Source organism: Rhipicephalus microplus, chromosome 2 (assembly GCF_043290135.1).
Source record: "Rhipicephalus microplus isolate Deutch F79 chromosome 2, USDA_Rmic, whole genome shotgun sequence".
NCBI classification, from domain to species: Eukaryota; Metazoa; Arthropoda; class Arachnida; order Ixodida; family Ixodidae; genus Rhipicephalus; species Rhipicephalus microplus.
In genome coordinates, this window is record NC_134701.1 from 39531443 (window position 1) to 39544377 (window position 12935).

Here is a 12935-nt window from a genome sequence, read left to right on the forward strand (position 1 = left end):
CTAGGCTCGGTTCATTCCGTTAATTGAAACGGAATTAAAACGGCTTCTTAATTGCACGACAGCACCGCGCTCGACTTCTGCTAGGCGCGGTTCCTTCCGTTGATTGAAACGGAATTAAAACGGCCTCTTAATTGCACGGCAGCACCACGCTCGACTTCTGCCAAGCTCGGTTACTTCCGTTAATTGAAACAGAATTGAAACGGCCTCTTAATTGCGCAGCAGCGCCGCACTCGACTTCTGCTAGGCTCGGTTCATTCCGTTAATTGAAACAGAATTAAAACGGCCTCTTAATTGCGCAGCAGCGCCGCGCTCGACTTCTGCTAGGCTCGGTTCATTCCGTTAATTGAAACAGAATTAAAACGGCCTCTTAATTGCACGGCAGCACCACGCTCGACTTCTGCTAGGCTCGGTTCCTTATGTTAATTAAAACGGCCTTTTAATTGCACGACAGCACCACGCTCGACTTCTGCTAGGCTCGGTTCATTCCGTTAATTAAAACGGCCAGCGTCGCTCATGCACTCGCCAAATGCACCGCGGATAGCACGAAACTCTTACGGAGAAGCCACAACTACAGCAGAAAAATTTTCAACCAAGAAATGCACCGCGGATAGCACCAAATTCTTACGGAGAAGCCACAACTACAGCAGAAAAATTTTCAGCCAAGAAATGCACCGCGGATAGCACCAAATTCTCACGGAGAAGCCACAACTACAGGAAATAACCTATCTGCCAAATTTAGCGGCAAACTGGCAACAACCACCCTTCCAGTCTGGCGACCACTTATGCAACGCCAAAAGGAACCTCGCCGCGTGAATGAGGTCTGCCTGCGCTAGCGACTGATCGCGCGAAGCCGATCTACGCCGCGTCGCTTGTCGCTGTCGCGTGCATTTTCGCGCTTATGAGGTTTGACCTTAACTGTGGCACATACCCACTTCAGGCATAATTCCTCATCGTCGTCAGCCCCTTCATGAACAAATGGCACAAAATTCCTTGCAAGTGTTAAGCGGATACCACGCTTCTCAGAAAAATGACGAAATATAGCAGACCGAATGGCGGCCTACTACCCTAAAATTTTTATTATTAATGCCATAGTGGGTATCAAGCAAGTATGCTTGCAGCAGTTACGCAATGAGTGTTTAATAAAGGCTTCGAAATGCCGCTCTTCTGGCTCTCGCTGTGACTGTGCTGCGCCTCCCGCGCACGCCTGGCGTTTTTTCTGATCGAGTTATTGAACTGTAATCGGCAGGCAAAATGATTGCGATGCGTTTACTAGAGGGTATAATTAAGATTGGACTGATAATTTACTGGCGACAGAATAAACTGCCAAGGAAAGCCAGGTTTACTTATATATATATATATATATATATATATATATATATATATATATATATATATATATATATATATATATATATATATATATATATATATATATATATATATATATATATATATATATATAATATGCGCGTCGAAAAAAAGAAACACATCGGCGGCGGCGCGCCGATCAGCTGGCGTCGGCGCCGACGCGCCGATCTCACGGCGCACACCTCTACACATATGATGTGTAGATCAACGTTACCTTCTGTGACGCTACTAGTTGGTGTAAGCATAGAGTTTCTCAAAATTAACTATTGTAGGAAACTCTATGGGTGTAAGTATACTCGCGCGTATACTTACACATCGCGTATACTTACACATCAAAAGTTGGCCGCTTCACGTGCTTCGTGCAGCAACACAAGAACCCACCATCGTCTTCTCGAAAAGTGATCACAGACGTGTTCAGAGCCGTCTTGTTCAATTAGAGGTGCCACACGCAACATTACTAGCACAAAAACAACGCGAAAGCCACTTACGTTACAAAGCGCCCATCTGCTTTTTGCCCTGACCAATATGGCGGCGAGCCAGCTACAGTCAAGAAGCCTCTTCACTACGGAGAAATGCCCTTCACCATTGCAGAAGACTTCAGCAGTGTGCAAGAAAAAAATTGAAAGAAAAGTAAAGCTTTAAATTGCTGCCGTTATCTAAACTGGTACGTTTATTGTAAATTACATAACATTTTTTATATAAGTGATACTGAATTGTGCATTTTAATTCTATGCCGAATATAGCCGCAACAGTGAGGCGCTTGCCGGAGAAAACGGCTAGAGGGCTTGAAAAGTAAGCCATAGTAAGCCTCCTTCCTCGAGGAGGCTTGCATGGCCGTAAAAGAAAAGTGCGACCGAAAGTAATTAAATTCACGTTGTAAACGAAACTGACCATCAGTATCAATTATTGGTTAGCAGCGGGTGAGTCCTCTTTCTAATAATAGCGTATTCTTGGGCGGCGTGAATGACGCCAAAGTAATCCGACTTGATGTCACCGTCGCGTGTCATCCTCGGACGATCCATTCTGCTACGGTACTAATAATTGCAATTGCAGGGAATCGGCGACCAACAGGCGGCAATGGAGGGCGCAGAGGTTCTCGTTCGCGTGGCTCCTCCGACTGGACCATTGGACGCTGGCAGGCGCACTTGTCCGTGGGGTGATCCGTCTTCGAGGCCGCAAGAGAACGTCTCCTTCGCGGACGTGATGAGTGAACAGCTTGCCCGTGCCTTGGAGAATGAGGAGTTGGCGACCTCAGTGCAGGGGTGGGTCGTAGTTTCTGTTCGGTGATCCTTCGGCGAGTGATATAGCGCCGTGGAAGGCGTCTATGGACCGCTTGAAGCCCGTAAAAATAGGGTGATCCTGGAGGTTTCGCCTGAGCAGTCTGATTTTTCGACAGCATGATTGACGCCAGCGCGCTTCACTTGACGTGGCAGGTGATGTTTACGTACTATGGACGTCAAGTGAAACTCCCCTCCAGTCATCACCATTGACAGGCGTGCGACCGCTTTGACAGCGCTGCGCATATGAGCGCAATATTTGAACACTTTTCATGCTCGACTTCTTTTATTTTATAAGCCGGACAGAAGCAAATGAGGTTGGACAATAACAAAGATATTCAAATTTTAGGGCCTGATTCTGGTGCGCATAGAAGCATCAGACTACGTACAGCAAAGTAATTAAAACGATGTTTCTGGTTCATGGTTCTTGTGCCATGCGCGCGACGTTGCGGTATTTGTTACTTTTGAACACAATCAATCAGCTAGCAAAAATTGTGCGGTAACCGTAACTCACAGTCTTTTGCTTTGCACTATAATAATCGGTCATTCTGGTCAGTACTTTGAATTCGGTCGCAGCACCTTGAGCCAGTGCACAAGCTGTGTAACAAGGCTGCAGCCACCATCCGACACAAGGTGCCGACATGGGCGTATTCTCACCTGGTTGCATTGGTGGCAGTTGCAAGTAATGCCGGTAATGTTATTTTGGCAATTTAGTAGTATATTCATTTTGGACTGTAATAGGTAACATGCTCATGTTAACATTTTTTGGTAACGTGAGGTGTCACTTTACTACTTGCTTTTCATTCCAATTATGTCTTTCACAACACCTGTTTCACATTCCCAGAGATATTCTTGGGTCACGGCGGCGCACTGGTGCCAGCCTGCCAGATGTTAGCAATAAGAGTATCGTCTAATGTCTCTTGAGCTCCTATTTATCGTAGGTGCAGACAACTTCGTTAAAAAGTGATGCATGCTGTCCGACGGCAGCTGCCACTTGAATTCTGTGAGCTGTAGTGGTCAGCAAGTTGTCTCTGCAATATTATAGCTCTGTTTATCAGTTCTGTTTTCAAAATAAAAATTGCTTGCAAGATGTCTCTGCAGTATTATAGCTCTGTTTATCAGTTCTGTTTTCAAAATCAAATTTGCTTGTAACTGCTAGTTTATCTTTCTGGTTGTTGAATTTCTGAATGACTGAGGCTTACCTTGAATTTGTTTGCCTAAACAGTGGCAATTTCGTGGGAATAAAGTTGGTTAAATGGGAAGGAATAATTTATGCTACAAATATTTTTTTCCCAGGACTCTGCAATTCAACAGAAGTGCAACAGCTGCACCAATTCTGCCGATTTGATACAATTCCCAATTTTTTCACAGAGCTGCACCAAAACCATGAAATTTGCTGAAATATCGCCACACTGTGCCGAAATGCCCAACCAAGCAAAAATTTTCTCAGTTGCGCTAATTTCAGCTAGAAATGGAGGCCATGTGTATTGCCCACCTGCAGTTTGAGTCATCAATTAAAGCAAGCGTGCAGGCTCTAACATTAAATTATGGTAAACTAACCATGCTACCCTTAATTCCATTAGGTCAGGGCACTCGCGAGACGCGATCAACCAGACAAAGTAACGAAGCCGTGCGCCCATTGGTCAGCTGACTGCAACGGATACCTATTGGTGGGAAGATGCAACATCAAGACAAAAATGCATTGCTGTAGCGATGAATGGCTCGCGGGAAATATGAACTTCCTAGTTGGCAAGAGTGGCTATAGCATGTTAGCAACTAGAGCTGGGAGTGCATACCGTGTTTCCTGCGCACGAACAGAGTCGACGTGCGGCGAACGTTGGTCACCATAGCAATGGCACATAAAACATTTTTGTGTCTTGAAGTTGCGTTAGTTGCGTCGTACTAGTGCTAAATAATCGGTGCTGTTGCCGGACCAACGGACATGTGCCGCTGTTACTTTATCTGGTAGAACGCGACTTGCAAGCGAGTCGAGATGTGCCCTAAACCTTGACCCCCCCCCCCCCCCCCTTTGTAAAGAAAATGGAGGGGGGAGCGTAGCAGTGTTAGAAAATTTATTGTCCCTGTTCTAACCTGTGCAGAACGCTGCTTAACACTTTCAGGACCAGCCCATAGGGCCATCGGTCGTATACGACCGATGGGTTTTAACGCACTTTCAAACTAAATTTTTTGCGCGTTTTGACATGTAGCGCCATCTGCGTGGTATTTCTAACACCACTCTTCCATTTTTCGAGTAGTTTGCTTTTTTTCCGGGAGGTGGCGGTGGACAATCGCAGTTTCTTTTGGGTGCGGTCGCGTCAGCTGATTGAGAGAATGGCGTCAAGTTCGCGACACGGCGCGCTTGAAAAACGGCCCGGATCTCGCGATTCCGCTGCCTCAACGGCTGATTTCGTTGATAATACGAGCAGCGGAGAGTCAGAAGACGACTTCGGAAGTTCGGATTTCAGTTCGGACAGCGAGTCGGGGGACGATCAGCCTGGAAGTTCAATAAGTGGACCAAGGTTAGTTTCGCTTTCCTTTCAGCTTGCTCTTGAGCATGCTTGCACGCTCGTTAGACGTTCTTATTGTGTTATGTTGATTTGGCAGGGTTTCTACAACGTACGGCAATGACTTCCTGCCATCAGCGCAGCAGCGGATCGTCTTTGCGGCGCGTCGAGCACCTGGTGTTTACATCACTGACTACGTAGGCGTAGCACTCAGGAGCAGACCAAAAAAATTTCTGACGGCCCTCGACTTCTTCGCTCTTTTTTTCACAACTCAAGTGATCACTATGCTATGTGAAAACTCGAACAAATATGGCTGGACGAAAATACTAGAAAAACCGACGCATGCTCGTCCCGATGGTTCGGGGGAAGAGGTGACCCCGGACGAGATGATGAAATTCATTGGCCTCATAATTTACATGGGCATTGTCAAGGTTCCACGCCTGAAGCTCTACTGGAACAAGGGTGAGCTCTACAGTGGCCTGCTTTCACGACGAATAATGCCCAGACGCCACTTCATAGTGTTGCTCGCTATGCTCCATGTTGCCGACTTGGACGATGCGAGCCATCTATTGAGAGGAAAACTCCGGTTCGTGTGGTGGCTCATGGAGCATGTGAATCAAGTGTCCGCGAACCTTTTTCAGCCAAATCCTGATCTCTCCGTGGACGAACGAATGGTGAATTCTAAAGGGCGATCGGGAATCAGGCAGTATATGAAAGATAAGGTCACAAAATGGGGCTATAAGCTCTGGGTCCTAGCTGATCCCGGCACCGGATACACGATACGTTTCAGTGTCTATACCAGCAAGTGGGATGAGCTAGGACCTTATGGATTAGCATTTGATGTAGTTTGCCAGCTGTGCGCCGAATATCTTGATCAGGGGTACCGAATATTTATGGATAACTTTTACACGTCGACACATTTGTTCAGTCACCTGATTGACCGAAAAACATTGGCTTGCGGTACAACAAGAAAAGACCGGCGAGGATTTCCTGTTGAACTGAAAGACTCACGATGGGAAAAAAAAGCGCGACGTGGGGACGTAAGATGGCTCCGTGATCGGGGTATATTATACCTCCAGTGGAAGGATGGGGACGTAAGATGGCTCCGTGATCGGGGTATATTATACCTCCAGTGGAAGGACCGTCGTGCTGTCAACATGATGAGCACTATTCACACAGCCAATATGACCGTCACAGCAAAAAGAAGGGAAAAAAAGGGAAATACTTGGGCTCAAATTTTTGTACCAAAGCCATTGCTTTTACATGAATACAATGCTGGAATGCTAGGAGTAGATAAATCGGACCAGATGATTGGCTATTACAATGTCCTCATGAGAAGTGTTCGGTGGTGGAAGACACTCTTCTTCTACTGCATTGATATTGCCTCTGTGAATAGTTTCATTTTATTTCAAGCACACCGCGCATCACACCCAGATATCCCCGAACTTGAAAGAAAATCTGAATACGACCACCTGGCATTCAGAGAACTCGTTTGTCAGATCTTCAACATTGATAGTGCCAAGCCAGCACGCACTCCTCCTCCACACTCCACTAAACGAACGCTCCACAAGCCCGAAAAGGCAGAAAGGTGCAGAAGCTGCAAGCTGTGCTATAACAGCAAGAAAGTTGAACTCAAAACTAATTGTTTTTGCAGAACTTGTGATGTTTACTTGTTTTATACATTGACAAGAAATTGTTTCTTGCAGTGGCATGAGAGCCATCAGCTGTGACGGGCACACGAGTGCTCCGAGTGTGAAGCAGGCTGAGCGAAGGCAGTTGTAGATAGGCGGACCAAAGTTTTATTTTACAGAAAGAAGACGTTTTGCCACTTTTTGTATATGCTGAAATTTTTTTAGTTCACAATTTTACTTGTATATGCATGCCTTTTAAAACTTTTTTACGTTTGTTTTCTGTGACACCTGCTTTTTGACACTTTTTTATTATTATGTATAAACTTTTTCTGTGTAATATTTAGCATGCATCTAAAAGACCACTCAATTACCTTCATTTTGATATATAATACATGAGTATATCTTGTTTATCTGACTTACTAAAAATATTTATCGTAACACTCCTTGTGACTGTCTGATTTTCCCTGGTCCCGAAAGTGTTAAACCACCTTCGTCGCAATACACCGGTGACCTATGAAAAGCATATTATGATTTGGAAGGGGCTGTTACCACTGCTCACGGGATAGCGAAATTCGTTCAATTACTCATGGGTGTATACTACTGCATAAACCCCCAAACTGCGAAAGTTTTTTGTTTGTCTTTTCGCCGCCCCTACCCCTCAGTTTCACGAATCTCTTGAGTTTCAAGGTTGCCAGCTTGTCATATCTACATTTTTATTCTCAGATTTTGTCAAAGGATTTGACAGACACTGCAAGTGCTAATGTGGACTTTATCATTGATTGCTCAGTGGGGTAGATCAAATACAAGTTTTATTGAAACAGCAATGCTCATGTTTACTCTGCATTATTCAGGCGATGTTGAATGGTTTGTACATACTCAATTTTTTTTAAATATAAGCCTTCTCTTTTTATACTGCTCCAAATTTGGTCTTTTGCGATAAAAAATGGATATTTTATTTTTTCGGAACCTGCTCCGAATTTGCATTTTAGTGCTTAAAAAGTAAGATTCTGCTGCTCCGAAAATTGCTCCATATTATATTTCAGCTGTTGCACCTTTCTATTCTATTCTATTCTATTCATTCTATTCTATTCAGAATATGTTCTATTCAATATTTCGAACTTGTTCTGTGTTGTGTATTTATGCCCCACTCCTGTCTAAGGCCTCCATATGAGGCCGGCAGTATGTAAAAAATAAATAAATAAATAAATGCCCACTTTCCTGCAAGATCTGTGCAAAGTGTTTCATGCGTTAGTGAAAACACAGTTTCAGAAGACTTGGTGCGAGATCTGTAATGTTTTCTTTCCAAGAAAGTTAATGATAAAATCTCATTTTTCATATATGTCACTTTTAGAAATGGCTTGCCATGTGCCACAAATTTATAAGCCATCACACGCAGGTCTACAGTAAACATTGTTTTCTAACCATTATAAGGCCGTAAGGCCGATGTTCGTGCTTGCGATTGCGACCTTTTTCTTGTATTCAGCGTGCCGACTCCCCCCCCCCCCCCTCATTGCCGAAATCTGCTGGATTCAGAATCCTTGAGCTTGGAAGGTATGCCTCCAGGTATTATTGTATGAAACTATGCCATCGCTCAAGTTCAGCATCTTGGACTTACACAAATTCGGACATTGCTGGTACTCGACGCACAGCCATACCAGGAATACGACTTTCCCACAGATATAGAAAACAAGATATATCTTGACCCGTCGGAGCAACATCTGTCGGAGCAGTCACCACGTGATTGCGGAGCCAGTGAATTACTGTGAAACACTGTGCCTTATACTGTGAGCGTGCAATCACCCCCTGTAAAGCCGTTGGCACCTCGCGGCGTGCACGTGTCTTGTGTATAAACCACATTTATATTTAACATCTGAGCGAGAGGTGTCGTGGTGCTCATGCCTGATTATCATCATCACGATGGTTGGCGCGGTAGCGCTGGCAGTGACGCCCAGGGGCAAGGCTAGGTGGCTAGACAGAAAAGGTTGGGGAGTCTCTTGGGCGCGTTGCGGCTGACGGGGATGGCCGTCTGCTGATGGGGTCCGGCGGGATGCGGCGACCGCGAGCCATCTTCTGTATGTCCTTCGTGGTAAGTCGAACATCGGCGCCGCTGCCTTCACGTTACCTTGTATTTGTTATGTTGATGGAGCATATTGGAATGTTGTACAATGTTGTCTTCAGCGTGCTGATCTCTATGATCTGTCTGATTCGGCTGACGATATCTGTCACGAGTAAAGAGATGGTGTAAATGACGAAGCAGGAGGAGAAGCACACGGAAGAGGCACGAGCGCGTGCATGGAGGAGTACGCGGCTCGATGGGTGTGATACAAGCCGTAATGGAAGACGATTGCGCGATTAGCTGGCACTGCTAGTGTGGATATGGTAGAAGACTGTGGCATCAGTAGCTACGTTCTGCTGACGGGTGCAATGGGGGGTTACGAAGGCCCCGACACTGACACTCTGTGGTGTGGCCGTTGAGCTCAATGATGCTCAAGCAAGGCTCCTTGGAAGTGCTGCAGCATATTTCGACTGCTATGGATGTGCCACAGCCCTCCTTTGAACGTCAGCCAGCAACGATCCCCCGAACGTCACCATGTCACTGCGAGAAGGCGGGTCTTATCCCAGGCCTAACGGACGACGACATACGTCGCCGCCGACGACCGGGAAAACACTTCCAGCAGCGCGGCGGACCATGATCCATCATAGTGACGACAGAAGAGGACGGTCGGCAACATCGATCGCAGATCCAGCACAACGGAGGTTGGAGTTACAATGAAAAACGAAGCAAAGTGAAAGAGTTCTATTCGGTCTACGATCAAACGAGAGTGCCTAAATGTCCAAACGTTAGTAATGCATTCCAGTTGGATTTAGAGATTACTACTGACTGCATTGATAGTTTATTTGTTGATAGTTGTATAATGTGTTTCCATATAGGGTTTTCGCTGTATGATGTGTTTTATTCAGTGTTCAGTTTCTCGCTTAGTTTCTTCCTTGGGTTATTATCAAATATTTTTTGCTGTGCTGCCCAGCGTCTTCATGATCTATCACCATTATTACTCATCTCGGAGATCCAAGATGAAAAATTGGTGAGCCTGTGCCAGAATTAGAAATTGCTAGGATCAGAAGTTCGCACGATCATTTCTTTTCCTGCCCAGTCACTGATACTCGGAGAGTGTGGAAATGGATTGGGAATACTTGATAGCGATAGCTAAAAGTCTAGGAATGACTGAGGAGGAGACCTTGAAGCTGTTCAAAATGCTCAAAGAGAACAAGATAAGCAAATAGCATTAAAGAAGAGAAAATGTGAGTATGAACGAGGGCTTTAACTGCTGTTGCATTTAAGGCTCCCCTAGGGACCTTAACCCTGCCCTTTCGAAGTCGAGATTTGAAGGGTTGGAATTGAAAATTTCGCATGCTTTTTTTTTTAATGTAATCTCATTAATGAAAGCATGCCTCCTGGTCGGAGCAGTTGCCATTCGGTTTTAGTATTCTGTAGCGAGGCCATCCCTTGAGGCTCTTGTCTGAATGTTACACGTACGCCTCCCACCTTCCTGGTCAAGTAGCTGATGGTAAAAAAAGAAAAAAAAAAGTTGAACATCATGGCATCGCATTCATTGCTTCATTTATTTATTTTCTACAATGGGGGGGGGGGGGGGGGAGGCTGCATCGCTCAAAGGGTGCAGTCGCTGGCGTGTACCATATTACAAGGCATAATGGACTGCTCTTAAACTTTCTGTGCTACTAATCTCGGCTTCACATTCAGATAACTGATCGCACAAAAACCGCTTTGGCAACTGAAGTACCGTATTTACTCGATTCTACCGCGCCCTCGATTGTAACGCGCACCCGATTTCCACCGCAAAAAAAAAAAAAAAAACGTAAGACATCGATTGCAACGTGCACCCATTTTGCTCGCTGGCCCGCACAATCACACCAGTCGAAAAAACGACTCCTTTCGGGAGCGTCTTCCATTTAAATATGAGGTACGGGCGAAGCTTGTGCCCATCTGACGTGTAACAGAGCATTGCCGTCACTGTAGTTTTACCGTGGACTGATGTCGGCACACGAACTTGCTTCGCCCCCTTCTTCTCGACGGTTGTGTTGCCAGGCATGTCAAAGTAAAGAGGCCTCTGATCGGCATTCCCGATTTGCCCAAGCAGATAGCCGTTGTTGCGCCGCAAGTTTAGGACGAACCTCTGAAAACTAAAGCTTTTCATTGTACTCCTCCGCAAAACTTTTCGCATATGCATGTTCCCCTTCGGAGGGAGAAGCCTTTCCTCTTCATAAAGTTAGTTAGCCAGCACCTGCTCGCTTTAAACTGGCTCCGCATTAGACCGTTTTCTAAGACTAATTGCATAGCCCGCTCTTGGAGCAGTTCTGTCGTCACGGGCTGCTGTGCCACTCGCTGCTCAAGCACATACTCGCCTAGCAGCTCTTTAATTTGCGGATACCGACCCTGCTGTAGTCCACTGAAGCCTTTGCGTGAAGCTTTGCGGTCGACAATCTTCTGCTTTTGTTTCCGCTGGTCCCGCACGCACGTTTTGGGAACTCCGAACGACCGCGATGCGACCCGATTTCCGTCCGTTTCCGCACACGCGATGACTTTTCTTTTAGAAGCGGCATCGTGGTTCACTCGAGTTTTTGGAGTCGGCCTTTCCACGCCGTCGATGCTAATGCACTACTAGATGACGAACTACTCAGCACACGTACGAAGTGCCGCACATGGGAATCACATAGGCAGAAATGGCCGACGCGCCGTGCCGACGCACGTGGGGGCGGCCATTTTGGATTTGCTGATGGCAATAGATTGACCCTAATTTTTTTGTTCGTACTCGATTCTAACGCGCATGCGATTTATGAACTGGCTTGACCGGAAAAAAAGTGCGCGTTGGATTCGAGTAATTACGGTACTCATTGTCCCTTGAGCCAGCGTTCTGTTGAGTTATGCGACAATGCGACATCGGGTCCAAAAGATACAAATAGTTAGTTTCACTTAAGCTCGTAGCCATGAATTTGATACCAACAACTTGTATTGTTATACCAAATAATAAGGCCTGACGTCATTCATGAGAAGCCCTGGCGGCGGGGTTTCCAGTTTGGAGGTTCGTGCACTCGCTGCATGCGCAGAAAACTTGCTGCAGACGTGGTGTTGGATATTCGTACAGCTACTTGGGTGACCAGAGACCCCTGGAACACGTTGCACGCTTGGGCACATACAGATAGAATCAGGCTTGTCTAGAGCGCCCAGAAAGCCACTCCAGCTGCCGTTTTTTTTTTTTCAGAAATATGTAAAAAGAGACGTCGTAATAATACCAAACATGGTCATACTGCGTGTTAAGTTCTTGTGCTATAGTATAAGCAACAATGAAAGCTTGTGGCTATTGTGAGGTAGAAGGCACGGCCAAGAACTGTGTCGACAGGCATGCGCTTTGCTGCTCTAGATAAGTGTGATCCTACGAGCGGGGAACAGGGCGTACAACTGTGGTGTGGCCGCCTTGCATTGAAGGCTCAGTGCACACCCCTATAAGCCCGCTCCAGAAAGCGAAGCACTTTCAGTTAGTATGTTTGCATGGAGAGTAAAAGGCAGAAGGGTATACCAGTCGTCTTTAATGCCTGCAGAAATAGTGAGCTTGACAGCGTTCACACCCTTAATGTCATATAACAATGCCCCCCTCTCCTCTCCTTGCGGGCCTAGTTCCTTCCTGCTCCTTGAAGACGGGTGGCGTGTTCCTCTCTGCTTGAGTAACAGTCGATGGCAGGCCTGACACGCACGGGGATGTTATCGAATTCGTTTTCCCTGCAAAGGAGATAGGTCAGTTCTTTTGATGTCTGCTTTAGCTGCGTTAGTCACCCCTGCTCGCGCGCTTTTACCTGCATGTAAAACATGATACGCTGGAGGATATTATCAATTTGAATGGTATAAAAAACATGATGGCCAGTGGCATAGCCAAGAGGGAAAGGCACATTAAGAACATTTGCCCCCTCCCCCCAAATTTTTTTGCCATGGCATGTGTAATGGTTAAGGACGTTCGTCACTATGTTTGTTAATAGCGGACGAGAAAGGATTAACATCAACAATTGATGCGAATAAAAGAAGCTTTATATTGCACACTAGAGAGGAAGTGACAGGTGAAAATAAAACTATATATCCAACCCTG

General features: G+C 45.8%; 1 protein-coding gene across 1 annotated transcript in view; it reads left to right on the top strand.

Moving 5' to 3' along the window:
* Positions 1–2149: 2149 nt before the first annotated feature.
* LOC119169130 (serine/threonine-protein kinase RIO3) overlaps positions 2150–12935 on the top strand; it is a 247094-nt gene continuing 236308 nt past the window's right edge. Inside the window, exons 1-2 of the mRNA XM_037420230.2 lie at positions 2150–2288; positions 2422–2630. Coding sequence (XP_037276127.1) covers positions 2446–2630 — 185 coding nt within the window. The 5' untranslated portion in view covers positions 2150–2288; positions 2422–2445. The remainder of the gene's footprint in view (positions 2289–2421; positions 2631–12935) is intronic.